An 18,104-nucleotide genomic window follows, 5' to 3' on the forward strand; every position below is an offset into this window, starting at 1 on the left:
TCACAAACACGTGTTTGTCCAACCGCTCATTCATTTGTTTATACAATTTAAAATCAATCAAGTATTATTCAATTGATGTGTTTGCTTGTTCATGTCTCTTGAGTCATTCTTTTTCTTAAGTTTTTTTTTTTTTTTTTGCACAAAGTATCATTATTGTTCTGTTCACAACGTTATTTATTTACTTTATATATTTTCTTTCTTGTTCTCTCCTATCAAGGGTCGAAAATTCATAGGTTCAAGGCGTCTTGATTGATTGATTGATAACTTGAAGGCCGTTTCACACCGTGAGACGAGGCACACGACACACGAGACCTTGGTTACTCTGGGTATGTTCACACCGTATGCGATGCTAGGCGATCACATTCCCTGTGGTGGAGGCTGGCTGACTTGACAGTTCCCTCTGCAACGAAGGAAGACAAAACTCTATATGGTTCCCTGACGTGGAGGAAGAGGAGATGGAGGAAGAGGCGTTATCAATGTTATCTTTAGCCTTGAATAATAAGAGGAAAAAGAATTGGGTATATGAAGCAAATATGACTTTAAAACGACTCGAATGTGGTGAATATCATCTTATTCAAGAGCTAAAAATGGACGAGGGAAATTTGGACAGTATTTCAGACTGACTCCAGCTCAGTTTTCTGAAGTTCTGTTAATCAATGAGAGAGAGAGAGAGAGAGAGAGAGAGAGAGAGAGAGAGAGAGAGAGAGAGCAGGATAAGATAAGACAACGAATAATATTAATAACTAATAACTTCTTGCTATCAAATAAGTTTCCCCTCCTTTTTCTTAAGTGTAAACTGTTTTCTATTCTGTAATGAATAAGATGTGTAAGTGTTGCATTTCTCTTGTTTTATTTCGTATGATTAATGATAACATCTGGCACTTTCCTTGACTTATTAATTTTTACTATAGTACTCATCTTTCAGTCAGCCTGTCTATCATGATTGAGCCAGACACCGTCAAAAAAGTGTTTATTCTAGTAGTTGTTTGACAGTATTACATTTTTCCTCGGTCTCAGCCTGTGTATTTCTCGGGTAGCTTATATTTATCCAGCTGCTCGCTGTGGTATTAATAAATCTCGTAGCTAAGTCCCTTTCAGAGCTGGTGCACATTGCTATAAAGAGAGAACTCGATTCCAACTCAGGCCTTGGGAAAACTGGTAATTTTATCCCACATCTGGATTTAAGGCGGGTTCACACATGCCAACTTGCGAGTTTCTCTCTCTCTCTCTCTCTCTCTATGTACGTAGTTTCCGACTCAGTCCTTCCAGTCGGAAAGTGTCAGACATAACGCTTGCAAAGTATAGACTAGTTGGCGGCTTGGCGCCTTGGGGGGAAGTGAATGTCAACAAACAGCTATTTGTCAAGATGTCTTCCTCCAGTGACGATGCTGAATCTGTGGTTGGTCTTCTTTTGGTGTACCGGAAGAGTCAACAATTGAAGGAAACAGTTCTTGTAGAGTGGCAGGTATTTCGTCGAAAATCGATTTGCATTTTTACTGTATAATTCATTTCTTGAGTCCCAGATGTGTTTAATTCTCTCTCTCTCTCTCTCTCTCTCTCTCTCTCTTTCATTTCTATATATGGAGACCACATTTTCAAAGCTTATTCCGTGAGTCCGTGACGTCACGACGTAACTAAAGGCGCATGTCGACCAATTACAAGACCAACATGTTTGTCTTTATTTTACGACTGCTTTTGCAGTCGCTAGGCGCCGGTTGCGAGTCGAAAACTCTAAAAAAAACTCTCGCAAATTGGTACGTGTGAATCCGCCTTTAGCAAATCCAGGCTGCACTTTGAAAAACGAAGAAAGCGTCTGGCTCTGTTGGCAGCTCCGTCATGTTTTCCACCTTTGTCGCCATCTCAGCTTTCATGCAGCCCCCCTGACTAGCAACACAGGTAAATGAGAGACTAACTACTTTTTAGGTTCCTCAAGTAACAGGTGTCATGACGGGGAATTATTGCAGTTTCAACCAATACACAATACGTAACTACACATTCTCTCGGTCTAGATCACACTTCTACAAGCATTTCTAACCCCATTTTACTCTGTCGGAAATTAATAATAACTTCAGTACAGAATTTCCAAGATTGATGAATTTTAGCTCTAGATCCTTCCACAGCAGTTAGCCAGAGGGTACTGAGTGTGCTCGTGTGTTTAGGTTAGGTGAGGTTTAGGGTAGGGTTCTGTTCACTATATTCAGGCAATTTCATTGAGTTCTAGGGAAATTTTTCTAGATTTTTGGTCCAATCATTGGTTTTTATTTCCCTAAACTTTTTCAAGGGGGTCAAATTTGTTCGGTTTTTGTTTCCCACCTTAAAACTGCTCTCCTAGGAGGTCCCCAAGCTTGTTAGACATAGGGAAAAAGAAATATAAGATAGGGTATATTGGTTAAAACTGCAAATTTACACATGACTGATACAAGAGAGGAAGTTGGAATAGATAAGGTTGTGTTCCTGTATGTTTGCCGCTCGTCACTTTGGCTTAAGCTTCCTCGTGTTTGTACACAGAGCTGTACCTTTTATGTGCCTATATTATGGTAGTGCCTAGTTGGTATATGTCTGTACTATGTTAGTGCCCACTTAGTTGCCAATTCTCTTACAGGTCCTAGAGGGTTAGTCTCCCTCCCCCTCTAAGAAAAAGGATGTCTTGAAACCTTCCTCCTAAATGTAGTCAAGTGGGTAAATGTTTAGAATCTGTCCTTGTCAACAGCACAGTGGTGCTTGCAGTGGTGGTACACACTATATACCTAGTATGTACTATACACTCACTTATAGACTAGCAAGTTTTTTTTTTTTTTTTTTTTTGCACGGTGGGTTATTACTGACTGCTTTTGATGCTTTTGGAAATGAGCACATCGCGCCAAAAACAGTTATAATATTAAGTTTAAGTTTGGCTAGATTAGCTTATGTTAGTTTAGTTTTAGAGTTAGATTAAGTTAGATTGTTTGTCTTGGTTGAGTAGGTCAGAGGAACCAAAATAGACCAAATTTTGCATTTGCTCAGAAAATCTAAGGAGACAAATGGTCATATTTGGCAAACAAAGGACCACTTGTCAATATTTACCACAAGGTAGCAAGAGATGAAACATTCCAGCAGTGAGAAAGAGGCTGAAGACAGTCAGTCAGAGGAAAGGAGTTGGTAAGACCCTATCTAATAAAACTGTGAATGGAAGCACCCCATATTTGTGAAGGATACTTCATACATGGGCAGATAAGACAGATAAGACCATTGTACAGAGTTAGAAGTCAGAAATGTAAGAAAAACTGTTGAAGAAGCCTCAGAATGCCTGACTTCATAGAAGCTATTTTAGCAAGAAATGAAATGTGAAGCTTCCAGTTTAGATTATAAATAAATAAAGGACAGACCAACCATGAATGATAAACTAAGCTATCGTTCATCTCCCCTAGAACAAATATGAGCCTAATATCTTGTAACCTAACCTAACTTTCTATGTAATTGTACTACTTGTATCAGGACAGTCACCAACACAACACACCAAACTAATGGTAGCTATAATAAAAGAAGTCACACAAGATGCCTTTCATGACCATACGTATTCTCACTACCACTGCCTTGAAATTTCAGCTGTTTTTAGCCTAGATTTGTTCTTATTTATTAACATTTGACACCAAAACTTTACACAGATGAGCAAAAGTAGATTCAAGAAAAAAAATATATAAGCTGTGACAATTCTTTCCATAATTCTCTCTCTCTCTCTCTCTCTCTCTCTCTCTCTCTCTCTCTCTCTCTCTCTCTCTCTCTCTCTCTCTCTCTCTCTCTCTCTCTCTCTCTCTCTCTCTCAGGGACAGCAGCTATCAGTCATGAAGTTTATGGTGGAGCACGGGAGCAAGGATTGAGGATGGCTAGGCAGGCTGGGTGGTCTCTGCAGCCAGCCTGACAGTATCCACACCAATCCACTCTCCCTTATTTCCACCAAGGGAGGCAGTGCACCACATCTCATGCAAGTAAGGTTGTGTGTGTGTGTGTATTTACCTATTTGTATTTACCTATTTGTGTATTACAGGGCCTGAGCTAAGCTCTCTGTGTCCTGCCTCCTTGGCCACTCCTGTTATATCTCTTTCATCTGATTGACACACATTACGTCAAAGACATCACTGCTCAGTTTATTCCACTTATCAATACTACGATGCGGGAAACTGTACTTTCTCATGTCATTTAGACAGATGTCTTTTGTTAGTTTTTTTCCATGTCCTCGGAGATGATTACTTGTGGTCACCTTTATCAACTCTCTGTCCAATATGTCAATCTTGTTCACCAATTTATACATAGTTATCATGTCTCCCCTTGTTCTTCTCTCTTCGAATGTGGTCAGCCCCAGTTCCCTCAGCCTTTCCTCATAGTCTAACTCTCTGAGTCCTGGTACCATCCTTGTTGCCAGCCTCTGTACCCTTTCCACCTTCACATTTTTCTTCATATGCGGTGACCAGACACAAGCTGCATATTCTAACTGGGGTCTTATTAAGGTGCATAATATCTTCTTCATCATTCCTTCATCTAGGTAGTGGAATGCAAGACCAATATTTTGAAGCATGTTATATGTTTTCCAAAATATCTTGTTAATGTGTTTCTCCGGTGACAAAGTGTTTTGCACGGTTACTCCTAAGTCTTTCTCCTCATTGGTCTCTTCAATTTTCTCATCACCCAGCCTGTAATCCCTGTTTGGTCTGTATCTACTTCTTCCCATTTTCATAACATGGCTCTTGTTTATATTAAATTCCATCTGCCACTCTTTACTCCACTCATATATTTTATCAAGATCTTCCTGTAACTTGTTACAATCTTCCACATTCTTTACTCTCCTCATAATTTTAGTATCGTCCGTGAACATATTCATGTAACTGTCAATTCCTACTGGCATATCATTAACATAAATCAAAAACATGATGGGACCAAGCACTGACCCTTGTGGAACTCCACTGGTTACCTTCTTCCACTCGGACTTCTTTCCTTTCACCACTGTTCACATTTCTCTTCCCACTAAGTAATTTTCCATCCATTTTGCTAGTTTATCACTTACTCCTCCAATCTTCTTTAGTTTCCACATCAGTCTATTGTGTGGCACTTTATCAAAGGCCTTTCTCAAGTCCAGGTAGATAGCATCCACCCATCCCTCTCTATGTTGTAGTATGTCAGTCACTCTTGAATAAAAACATAATAAATTGGATACACGATCTTCCTTTTCTGAAACCAAACTGCCTTTCACTCAGAATGTTTTCACTTTCTAGATACTCACTCCACTTAGCTTTAATTACTTCTTCACATACCTTGCACAATATACTAGTCAATGATACTGGTCTGTAATTTAACGGTTCCATTCTACTACCATTCTTATATATAGGCACAATGTCAGCTCTTTTCCACTCTTTCGGGACTATTCCTGTTCGTATGGAGGTTTCCACAATATCAAATATGGGGTTCAACAATTGATCCTTACATTCTTTAGCAACCTCCCAGATATGCCATCAGGCCCCATTGATTTATTAATATCCAATTGCTTATAATTTTCCTTATATCTTCTTTAGTAACCACGATGCCTTGCATTTGCTTTATTTCCGTAGGCCTTCCTCCTGTAAAATGCTCCTCCTTTGTAGACACTTTGCAAAAGTTGTCGTTCAATGTTTCAGCTAGTCTATATCTCTAGCATCCTCATATACTTCTTCCCCATATTTTACTTTTCTATTGCCTTCCTTTTATTTAGTTTTCCATTTATGAATTTGTAAAACATTTTAGGGTCACTATCACAGTTTTCCACCACTCTCTGTTCATATTCCTTCTGTGCTGTTCTCTTTACTTCAACATATCTATTCCTTGCTGTTTTGTAGACTTCTCTTGATAATACTTCACTGTTTTTCATAAATTTCTTCCATGCCTTTTTCTTTGTTCTTTTTTTTGCTTCTTCACAATTTCTATTAAACCACTGTTTATTATTTAAAGTCCTCTTTCTTCACAGCAGAGTTATATAAATCCATAAATTTATCGTATTTCAATTCCACATCCCCTTCCTGGTATATCACAGACCAGTCAATTTTATTAAAGAACTCTCTTATATGGTTATAATTTTCCCTAACATAATTTAATTTTTTCTCCCTGTGCTCCACACTCTTTTCCATGCTTAATTCTGTATCCAGCTCAAATCTTACGATATCATGGTCGCTTTTCCCCAAGGGACATTCATGTTCAATTTCCTCTTTTACAGAGATGCCCCTGGTAAATACCAAATCCAACCTTGCTGCAACATCCTGTCCCTTTCACCTTGTTGGTGATCTCACCCAGTGTCATCAAGTTATTTGTTACTACGTTTAACAATTCCTCTGCCCACTCACCACCATTCACCACTTCGTAGTCTTCCCACACTATTTCTTTACAATTAAAGTCCCCGACTATCATCACTCTATCCTTTCTGATGAGTTCCTGCTTCATTCTGTCTAGAGTATTTCTCATCACCATTTGATACTGTTCATATTCCCAAGCACTGGTTCTGGGTGGTATGTATACTGTTATAATATTAATGTCCCTCTTACCATCTGTTATAAGCATACTTATCACTTCCTCATTTCCCTTACTAAAGTTCACCTCCTTCACTATCAGATCTTTCTTAGTAAAAACCATTATACCACCACCTCCTTTATTCTTTCTATCATTTCTCCATACTTTGTAGTGTTTTACATCAAACCAATCTAGCTTTATTTCAGGCCTTAACTTTGTTTCCACCGCACACATTATGTTTGGTTCATTGTTTCTTAGGTAATCCATACATTCTGTGTGTGTGTGTGTGTATTTACCTATTTATGTATTACAGGGCCCGAGCTAAGCTCTCTGTGACCTGTCTCCTTGTCCATTCCTGTCATTTCTCTCTTTCATCTCATTGACACACACCGCGTCAACGACATCACTGCTCAGTTTATTTCACTTATCAATGCTACGATGCGGGAAACTGTATTTTCTCACGTCATTTAGACAGATGTCCTTTATTAGCTTTTTTCCATGTCCTTGGAGATGATTACTTGTGGTCACCTTTATCAACTCTCTGTCTAGTATGTCAATCTTGTTCACTAATTTATACTTTCACGTCACGGATTGAGTGACGTCACAGCGGTTCCAACGAGATGCCAATCCGCCAAATCACCGACAGTCGTTTTCCACCTTCCCGCAGTCACGCACGCTGCTGCTCCATTTTGGATACTTTGCTGGTAAGCTTTCTCCTATACAGTCCAAAGTTCTGTTAAAAGTACATCTTCTACAAACATCTGATAATCACTCCCCTTTTCCTGCTTTTATGCAGTCAGTTTGTTAGTTTTCTCCACCGCACAATCAACATATTATGTTGATCGCATTATCTCTGTCTCCTTTTTCAGTGTGATGTCCATGGAACAGTCTCTTCCACGCCCCACCGTTCATCATCCTCTGGTAAAAGAGGAGACGATCCTGTGGATGAATTCACCCTTCCACAAAATGACGCTTCTCCCAGGGACCAGTCAGGCCGCCACCGCCACGTCAGCACAGCCTTCTTTCTGACGACCTTCCCTGGATAGACTGTCTACCCTCGTGTCTCCTTATCAAAAGTTGGACAGGGACACCACTGACTTCAGTGGCTTTCATGCCTCTCTTCCTCAAGAGGAGGAAGTTTTTTCCTCCACTCCTGCACAAGCCAGCCTGACCCTCTTGACAGCCTGGACCAGCTTCTAATCAGATGAATTTCCTGACTTTGAGTGACCTTTCTCCATTTCCATGGCGAGGAGAAAAGGAGACCCGCTGTCTGACCAGTTGGCCACCATCCTCAACGCCAGTCTTCGCCGTCGACCTTTGTCAGATGTGAAGTTAACTTGTGGAAAAATCAAGCTTCCGAGTAATGTGCCGAACCTCGCTGTGCCTGTGACAAACGCGGCGATAACTAAGGCCATGAGTGTAAACACTGGTAGATACCAAGCTTTTCCAGACTAATTCCTACTGACAAAGGCATTAGTCCCTATTGCTGTGTGTCTTGATGATATTGGGAAAAAGAAGGACAAGAGTTTGGCTTGTTATTTAGATGGCCTTAATAGTTGTTTCGCCTTCTCACTTCAGCGGTGAATTACCTAAATCAGCTGCGCAAGGATGTTGCCCGTATCCATGTCCGTGACTCCCATGGTTGATCTCTGCAAGTAATGTGAAGTTGGTCAGCAGGAGTTATTCCCTTTGACGTTACCAAGAAATGTGAGGAGATCCACAAGGCAGGCCCTCACCGTCTTTTCGCCCACCTGCTAAGTCATCTGGCAAAAGGTACTCTTCCTTTTCACAACCCACCGGTCTTCTCAGGCTCACCACCAGTCCCGGCCTCTTCTCAGACTCGGCCTTTTTCGCCCAGCAGCCACCCCAAATGCACCCAAGCTTCACCATCAGTAATCTCTCCGGTGAGTTCCTTAACTCCACAGTTAGTTAATACCCTGATAACTTTAGAAAAATTTTTCTGCTCAGCCCTGTGGCAGTCTCTCACACAGGATTCCTGGATTTATGATGTGGTGAAAGTTCATAGAGTTTATATCTTTACCTTTTCAGACTGTTCCTCCACGCCCTCTAACTCTGTCTAGGGCTGACATCGAGCTCTGGCCAATGCTTTACATCATTTCCTTCGTCATTCTATTGTGGAGCATTGTTTCCTGATGTATCTGGCTATTTTTCAAATGTGTTTCCCATCATCAAGCCTTCCAGCAGTAATTCTAAATTTGAAGCATCTTAATACATATGTTCCTTATTTGCATTTTAAGATGGACACATTGAAGGATCGATGCCTTTAATTTCTCCTAACTGTTTTTTTGTTACAGTGGATTTTAAGGATGCTTATTACTCCATTTATGTTAGACCTGAGGACAGAAAATGGCTACAATTTATTTGGACCAATTTTTCAGATTTACTTGTCTTCCGCAGGGGTTATCTTCCGCCCCTCGCCTTTTTACAAAATTGATGAAACCTGTCCTTTCCCACCTGCGATCCCTTGGGATAGTAGTCTTATGTTATCTTGATGACTGCCTATTCATTGCTCCATCAGTAGAGATTTTACAGACTCAGGTTCTATGCTTTACTTCTCTTTGATTCCTTCTCACTATCAACTGCAGAAGTCTGTTTTCCAACACAGAATTACTTTTCTTGTTTCTATTCTGTCGCCATGGCTGCTACTTTACCATTCAGTAGGAACCATCAAGGAACAAGGCTTGCTTCTTCTCAAGGGTAATGTCACTCTACAGGACTTATCATCTTTTATTGGTTTCTGTCTTCTGCCCTGCAGTAGAATTAGCTCCTCTCCGTTACAAGTACCTGGAAATATTTAGAAATCATCTAGTTCGCTCCTGTGGTGATTATTATGCCAATGTTATTTTGGATGACCATGCCAGATATTTGATCTCTTTTCTAATATAGACTTTCAGGAGAAGTCTCTACTCTCTTCTTCCCCAGATTGTGAGTTGTTCACAGATGCCTGCCTCACTGGTTGGGGTGCTTCAATAAATGTCACGACTGGATCACTCCCAAGAGGAGCTAGACCATATTAACATCTTGGAGTTAAAGGCCATTCTGTTCTTGCAATCCTTGTGTAAGGATAGGACTCTCCATGTTCTCAGATCACAACACCACTGCAGTTGCTTGTATTGATCTTGTCAGTACAAGACCTAACCTTCATGTTCTTACCAAAAGATTTTTGAGTCTGCTTCTATATTACTCTATCTGCACAGCATGTACTTTTCAATGTAACAGCTGATGTAGAATCTTCACCAGGATGGATGGTGAGTGGATGTTACTGCCATATATTTTTCACAAAATTTGTCAGCTTTTTATACTCCTATTGATCTTTTGCCACTCGCTTAAATGCTCAGTTGCCTGTCTATGTCTCCTCGGCCAGACCCATCTGCTATGTGCACTAATGCCTTCACCTTGGATTAAAAGATAAGAGCTTATATGCCTTTCCACCTTTCAGCCTTGTATCCAGAACTCTTCAAACTGCAGGACGACAAAGCAACAGCTCTGATGATTCTTCCATTATGGTCGACTCAAGTATGGTTCCCAACAGCTTTGCAGTTGCTGACAGAAGATCCAGTTTTGCTTCCTCCTGTCCCCTGTTTCTCCCTCAGCAACCAACTCTACCACACCCTCGGGCTCATTGGTTTTGACAGCGATGGTGCTCTCACAGCATTCACGGATCGCGGCCTTTCGCCATTGCCCAGTTTTGCTTCACTCCTGGAGATCTAGCACTAAGGCACAATATCCGCATATCAAGAGATGGTTGTTATTTTGCCTCAGAAGGGAAGTTGATCCACTTCAGCCATCTGTGAGTATTCTATTAGATTTCCTTTTGTTGGAATTTAAACGCAAGACATCTGGATACAGCTCCATGAACACCATTCGCTCAGCCATCTCAGTTATTGCTACTATTGACCCTCCGCAGGACAACATCCTTTAGTCACGCATTTATGAAGGCAGCTTTCCTAGAGACCTTCTTTTCCCGCTCTCATACAACTTGGGATCCTCAGATAGTGTTAGATTTTTTTTTGTGGTCTTGGTCCTACTGTGGACTTGTCTCTTCTTCAATTGTCCAGAAAATTAGTTACTCTTATGCTTTTGTTGTCCCATCTGGTCAAATCTTCATTTGCTAGACATTAGGAACATGTCTCTCATGGAGTCACAGGTTGTTTTTATTATTTGTTGAAGACTTCTCGTCCTCCCACATATCAAGTTTGGTTTTCGACGCCTATCCACATGACAGCTGCTTGTGTATCGTTGACGCCATCAAGCATTACCTGGATAGGACTAGATCCATCAGAGGATCACTTACATTTTTCCTGACTCACCTCCTGAGGTTGGCTTCTAAGGATACATTCTCTTTAAAGGATGTGATGAGAGCTGCTCTTGATGTTACTGTTTTCTCTCTCCCACTCTACTAGGTCAGCCTCTTCCAGCAAGGCAGCCCGGAGGTTGCCCCTCTAATAGTCTCCACCATTGGATCCAGGAGTCTACCTTTACTCGGCATTACCACAAGCCTCTTTCTCAGCCTGGCCAGTTTGCAACTTTTTTGTCCTAATGGTTCTGAGATTGTCTCTTGTTTAATATTTGTAAGGCCTTGTGGTCACTTTTCTTTGGTTTGCCATTATACTTTTGTATTTGTATGTATCTGGGATTTCCCACATTTTTTGTATAACGGGTTGTATTATAATTATTAGCACTGTGGCTTACATTGGTTTGTATTGTTTGTCACCTGGACAAGTTTTGTAAGGTCACTTTGGGTTTCAATACATGGGCTATGCCTTACTCTGTTATGGTTGTTTTCCTTTCCAAAGGTCATTTTACTCCCTTTCTCCTGGTTTCTGTAGGTTTGAGGAACCTCTCTAAATCTCTCGTTGGAACCGCTGTGACGTCACTTAATCCTGACGTGTTGTGATTAAACGAATACTTACCAAGTGTGAAGTTTGATCGCAATTTACGATCTATTGAGGACGTCACATGTACAACGTCCCCTCCTACCCTGTCTGGTTTTACTTCTTTCATGTTTCCTACCTGTTTTGTAAATGCTTCCTCAAACCTACTCTCTAAATTGACTGTCGGTGATTTATTGGCATCTCGTTGTACACCCCTGTGACGTCCTCAATAGATCGTAAAATTGCGATCAAACTTCACACTTGGTAAGTATTCGTTTAATCTTACAAATTGTTATCATGTCTCCTCTCGTTCTTCTCTCTTCTAATGTGGTCAGCCCCAGCTTCCTCAGTCTTTCCTCATAGTCTAACTCCCTGAGTCCTGGTACCATCCTTGTTGCCAGCCTCTGTACCCTTTCCACCTTCTTCACATTTTTCTTCATATGTGGTGACCAGATACATGCTGCATATTCTAACTGGGGTCTTATTAAGGTACATAATATCTTCTTCATCATTCCTTCATCTAAGTAGTGGAATGCAAGGCCAATATTTTGAAGCATGTATGTTTTCCAAAAAAATCTTGTTAATGTGTTTCTCCGGTGACAAAGTGTGTTGCACGGTTCCTCCTAAGTCTTTCTCCTCATTGGTCTCTTTAATTTTCTCATCACCCAGCCTGTAATCCCTGTTTGGTCTGTATCTACTTCTTCCCATTTTCATAACATGGCTCTTGTCTATATTAAATTCCATCTGCCACTCCTTACTCCATTCATATATTTTATCAAGATCTTCCTGTAACTTGTTACAATCTTCCACATTCTTTACTCTCCTCATAATTTTAGTATCGTTTGCAAACATGTTCATGTAACTGTCAATTCCTACTGGCATATCATTAACATAAATAAAAAATATGATGGGATCCAGCACTGACCCTTGTGGAACTCCACTGGTTACCTTCTTCCACTCGGACTTCCTTCCTCTCACTACTGTTCTCATTTCTCTTCCCATTAAGTAATTTTCCATCCATTTTACTAGTTTATCATTTACTCCTCCAATCATCTTTAGTTTCCACATCAGTCTATTGTGTGGTACTTTATCAAAGGCCTTTCTCAAGTCCAGGTAAATAGCATCCACCCATCCCTCTCTATGTTGTAGTATGTCAGTCACTCATGAATAAAAACAATAAATTGGATACGCACGATCTTCCTTTTCTGAAACCAAACTGCCTTTCACTCAGAATGTTTTCACTTTCTAGATACTCACTCCACTTAGCTTTAATTACTTCTTCACATACCTTGCACAATATACTAGTCAACGATACTGGTCTATAATTTAGCGGTTCCATTCTACTACCATTCTTATATATAGGCACAATGTCAGCTCTTTTCCACTCTTTCGGGACTAATCCTGTTCGTATGGAGGTTTCCACAATATCAAATACTGGGTTCAACAATTGATCCTTACATTCATTTAGCAACCTCCCAGATATGCCATCAGGCCCCATTGATTTATTAATATCCAGATTGCTTATAATTTTCCTTACATCTTCCTTAGTAACCATGATGTCCTGCATTTGCTTTATTTCTGTAGGCCTTCCTCCCATAAAATGCTCCTCCTTTGTAAACACTTTGCAAAAGTTGTCGTTCAAAATTTCAGCTATATCTCCAGCATCTTCATATACTTCTTCCCATTTTTACCTTTTCTATTGCCTCCCTTTATTTAGTTTTCCATTTATGAATTTGTAAAACATTTTGGGTCACTATCACAGTTTTCCACCACCCTCTGTTCATATTCCTTCTGTGCTGTTCTCCTTACTTCAACATATCTATTCCTTGCTGTTTTGTAGACTTCTCTTGATAATACATCACTGTTTTTCTTAAGTTTCTTCCATGCCTTTTCTTTGTTCTTTTTTGCTTCTTCACAATTTCTATTAAACCACTGTTTATTATTTAAAGTCCTCTTTCTGTGATATGGCACAAACTTTTTCACAGCAGAGTTATACAAATCCATAAATTTATCATATTTCAATTGCATATCCCTTTCCTGGTATACCACGGACCAGTCAATTTCATTAAAGAACTCCCTTATATGGTTATAATTTGCCCTAGTATAATTTAATTTTTCCTCCTGCATTCCACAATCTTATTCGTGCTTAATTCCGTATCCAGCTCAAAGCTTAGGACATCATGATCGCTTTTCCCCAAGGGACATTCATGTTCAATTTCCTCTTTTAGAGATTCCCTGGTAAATACCAAATCCAACCTTGCTGCAACATCTTGTCCCCTGCACCTTGTTGGTGATCTCACCCACTGTGTCATCAAGTTATTTGTTGCTACCTTTAACAATTCTTCTGCCCACTCACCACCGTTCACCACTTCGTAGTCTTCCCACACTATTTCTTTGCAATTAAAGTCTCCAACTATCATCACTCTATCCTTTCTGATGAGTTCTTGCTTCATTCTGTCTAGAGTATTTCTCATCACCATTTGGTACTGTTCATATTCCCAAGCACTGGTTCTGGGTGGTATGTATACTGTTATAATATTAATGTCCCTCTTGCCATCTGTTATAAGCATACTTATCACTTCCTCATTTCTCTTACTATAGTTCACCTCCTTCACTATCAGATCTTCCTTAGTAAGAACCATTATACCACCACCTCCTTTATTTTTCTATCATTTCTCCATACTTTGTAGTGTTTTACAACAAACCAGTCTAGCTTTATTTCGGCCTTAGCTTTGTTTCCACTACACATTATGTCCGGTTCGTTATTTCTTAGGTAATCCATACATTCTAGCCTCTTAGACAGAAATCCATCTATGTTCGTGTAAGTCACTTTTATTCCATTCCTAGTCTCATTCTTCCATGTAATGCCTATTCCGTCTGTTTTATCCACCACTTCTTTAGCCTCCCATTTCTCATCCTCCAAAAAAACTTGGTCTTTTCCTCCTCTGTTCTTTCGTCATTCCTCTCCTTCACTTCAGTTACAAGCTCCTTCATTTTCATTCGCTCATCTTGTGACATATTTCTTCTTATGTAAATTGTTTTGGTTTCCTCAGAGTCCTTAAGTTTCCAAGCCCTCCTCAACAAGGCCTCCGCTGCCACCTGAGACTTTAATTTCAATTTTAATGGTCTATTCTTGCCTTCCTCAAAAGCTCCCAATCTCACACTTTCTTCTACCTCAGCATATAGGTCCTCTTCTTCCACAGAGATCTTGTTCAGTAAAGACTTAATCCTGTCATTTTCCTTATCCCTCCTGTCCTGCCAGTTCCTGTTAGTTTCTTCCTCAATCCTATTATGATCACACATTTTTTCTTTAGCAATATCTCTCACCACATACTCATTTTCCTTTAGTGCCTTTACCATTTCCCTCTGCGTAATCCCTTTATTTTCCTCTTCCTGCTTTTTACTATCTCCTAAACGACCTTTGTACCTCCTGATGTTCATGGTTCACTTCTTTCATCCTGGTATCAATTAGATTAAGGCATTCCTCCTTCCTCAAGTCCCCTTCGGATATTTTTGTCTCCATTTCCATGAGTTTAGCCTTCATCTCTTCACATTGTTTCCTTAGTTGTTGGTTTTCTTTCTCCATCTCTACTTTTTCCTTCAATAGCTCTTTATTCGCTAACGTTAACAAATAGATCTCTTTTTTTTGAACGAATCATTCTCGGCTAGAACTCTATCCAGTTTTTCTTCTATGGACAAAATGTTTAGGAACTTACTTTCCAGTGCCTGGATTCTTGCATTCATATCTAGTTTCTCCAGTCCTTTTGGTGTAGTTATGAAACCTTCAAAGTCTCTGGCTTGTCTAGACGCCATTTTTGTTATCATCAGCTGATTACGGCCAAAACAATCACCGCCTACACTCTCCTCTCAGGGATCACTTTCCATATCCCTCACTTTCAACACTAAGCGACAGTAGGACATTAACAGGACACTAACTTAGAGTTACCCGGGCCCTGTAACACCAAAGGTATTTTCCTTCTTCCCGTCTGCAGCCGGAGATGATCTGTCCTCTTTCAGCGACGGCAACGGTGCGTGTGTGTGTGTGTTGTTTGTTTGTTTGTTTGATTTGCTGCAGTCTCTTGACGAGACAGCCAGACGTTACCCTACGGAACGAGCTCAGAGCTCATTATTTCCGATCTTGGGATAGGTCTGAGACCAGGCACACACCACACACCAGGACAACAAGGTCACAACTCCTTGATTTACATCCCGTACCTACTCACTGCTAGGTGAACAGGGGCTACACGTGAAAGGAGACACACCCAAATATCTCCACCCGGCCGGGGAATCGAACCCCGGTCATCTGGCTTGTGAAGCCAGCGCTCTAACCACTGAGCTACCGGTCCGTGTGTGTGTGTGTGTGTGTGTGTGTGTGTGTGTGTGTGTGTGTGTGTGTGTGTGTGTGTGTGTGTGTGTGTGTGTGTGTGTTCATGAAAGAAGTTCATGAAGAAAAGATGAAATTATTTTTTTTTACCCTATAGTGCCTGTAGGTCTACTTGAAGAGTATAGGAAGTGCTGTTCAGCTTCCACCCATTAGTGGCACAAGCAGATTTATTTACAGTGGTACCCATATTAGGGCCCATATCACCACCTAAGCGCATTTTTGGTGTAAGGCAGTTCCACCTAGAATCTGGGTATCGTAGTGACATGTAGGAAACTTTAAAGCACTCGACAAATGACAAAGTTTCAAGACGGCACGTGGGGGGATTTGAACCTATGCATGGACATCTGCCCAATCCTACGCTCACCACCTTATTCACTATGCCAATTTTTCTCTTAACTTTGTGTCTGTCAAAGGTGAATGTGATCAATCAGTGTGTTATTGATTTCTTTGATTTCTTTGTCTGAGGAGGAATGAGAGATGAGTGGCTGACTTGTGTTTGTTTGTTAGGCATTGGTGAGTGCAGTTTGTGTATGTTTTTGAGTGATGGTGTTTGTATCTTTAAGGAGAGATGAGTGGCTGAGTTGCACATGTTCCTTGGGTGTTGATGAGGGCAATGAGGATTTGCATTTCCCCGACAGGACGTGCTGCACTGGTGGTGTGACGTTGAGGGAAGTGCCTCTTTGTATCCCTGCCCAGCACTTTATTGAAGACCTGAAGATGCTCCAGATTTTCAAGAAGGGAGTGGCACACACACTTTGCTGCACTCCAAGTAAGGCAAACAAGTTGTGAAGGAGTAATTATTTTGACATTGTTGCCAGTTTTTCTTGCCCTTCCAATTCCTAACTCTGTACAAGAGCCCTTATCCATCCTTGTATGAAGTACTCTTTGCATGTTTTGGGAGGTTCCACTCACACACTATTGTTAGACAGGGTGGAATCAAAAGCTTTTTTGTGTAATCAACACCACTCCTCCGACTGACTCTGACTGTCTTCAGCCTCTTTCTCACTGCCAAAATATTGCATCTCTCTATCTTTTATCACTATTTTCATGCTAACTGCTCTACTGATCTTGCTAACTGCATGCCTCCTGCCTCCTGCAGCATTGCTGCACAAGGCTTTCTTCTTACTCTCATCCCTATTCTGTCCAACTCTCTAATATAAGAGTTTACCAGTATTCTCAATCATTCATGCTCTGGAGCTCTTTGCATGCTTCTGTATTTCCATCTTCCTACAACTTGATGTCTTTTAAGAGAGAGGTTTGAAGACATTTTGGCTAATTCTGTACCAATCTTTTAGTGAATTGGGCCTTTTTTTTCTATAATACTTTTACTGCCCTTAGCTAGTTTCCCTCTTGCATAATAAAATAAAAAATGGTGTGGCTTTGCTTGGCTGGGTTTTTTATATACCTTCCTGTACCACAAATGTGATTACAAGTGAGCAGTTTTCACAATTTAAGATTGATAAGATGACATGAAGGTAAATGATTGCTAAACATGAACTTTTATTGAATCCTATCTTTTTGTTGCAGGCTTTTGGAGGTCCAGCGGCACATTGCACACTGCTTTCATAAACGTGTGCAGAGTTCAAGACAGGGTGGCAAGAATGGAGGATGCTTCAACATTCACAACATCATTGGTTCATGCTTTCTTTTTCCTGTGGAAAGTAGTGCACACAGTTTTAATCAAGAATTATATGTTATAATTTATATTTATAGATTTCATGAAAATATTGTGTTGACCTTTGTGCATCAAACCATTTCATTACATGTAAGTGTATATTTAGCTGCAAGGAATAACAGTTTATGAGATTTGTAATGTATAAAAAGTGACTTATAAGAGATCTTGCATTATGAAGATTTGTTTAAAGGACTTTATTTATAAACATGATCTAGTTGTGTCAGTCTTAACAGACCAGATTGTACAGAGATGAACCATTGTCCTTTGCATTTCCTGCAGATGGAATGTCAGTCAACACTGCAGGGTGTGTGCGTGTATTTACCTAGTTGTATTGTATAGGGTTCGAGCAGGGCTCATAGTGTCCTGTCTCCATGTCTCCATTTATCCAATTTTTCCTTAAAGTTATGCACATTATGTGCTGTAACAACTTCATTATTCAATTTTCCAATGTTCTATGTGGAAAATTGTATTTTCCTGTATCCTTCAGACACTGTGTGTGTGTGTGTGTGTGTGTGTGTGTGTGTGTGTGTGTGTGTGTGTGTGTGTGTGTGTATTTACCTAATTGTATTTACCTAATTGTAACATACGGGAAAAGAGCTATGCTCGTGTTGTCCCGTCTCCATATCTATTAATGTCCAGTTTT

At 40.3% G+C, this 18,104-nt stretch overlaps 1 protein-coding gene across 4 annotated transcripts; it reads left to right on the forward strand.

The window, feature by feature from the left end:
- The first annotated feature begins 1,252 nt into the window (after positions 1–1,252).
- LOC123514864 lies at positions 1,253–18,063 on the forward strand. 4 transcript variants are annotated; one of them, XR_006677717.1, is made up of 4 exons: positions 1,253–1,465; positions 3,804–3,965; positions 16,425–16,555; positions 17,314–18,054. XR_006677717.1 is itself a non-coding variant. In XM_045273125.1 (2 exons), exons 1-2 carry the CDS (start codon positions 16,330–16,332, stop codon positions 17,484–17,486), a joined length of 399 nt encoding a protein of 132 aa, XP_045129060.1. In that variant the 5' UTR covers positions 15,967–16,329; the 3' UTR covers positions 17,487–18,063. The 4 variants fall into 4 exon arrangements, 1 of the variants encoding a protein (XP_045129060.1); XR_006677716.1 differs by lacking the exon at positions 1,253–1,465 and adding an exon at positions 1,553–1,896 and having other exon boundaries at positions 17,314–18,050; XR_006677718.1 differs by lacking the exons at positions 1,253–1,465; positions 3,804–3,965 and adding an exon at positions 7,083–7,211 and having other exon boundaries at positions 17,314–18,063.
- Positions 18,064–18,104: the final 41 nt, after the last annotated feature.

Source organism: Portunus trituberculatus, chromosome 38, assembly GCF_017591435.1.
Source record: "Portunus trituberculatus isolate SZX2019 chromosome 38, ASM1759143v1, whole genome shotgun sequence".
NCBI classification, from domain to species: domain Eukaryota; kingdom Metazoa; phylum Arthropoda; class Malacostraca; order Decapoda; family Portunidae; genus Portunus; species Portunus trituberculatus.

What these genes read in the sequence shown, in the direction of transcription:
- LOC123514864 (XM_045273125.1), top strand. Translation starts at nt 16,330, where the DNA reads ATGGTGTTTGTATCTTTAAGGAGAGATGAGTGGCTGAGTTGCACATGT. An exon ending in CACACTTTGCTGCACTCCAA is followed by an intron (nt 16,556 to 17,313) that starts GTAAGGCAAACA and finishes TTTTTGTTGCAG; the next exon opens with GCTTTTGGAGGTCCAGCGGC.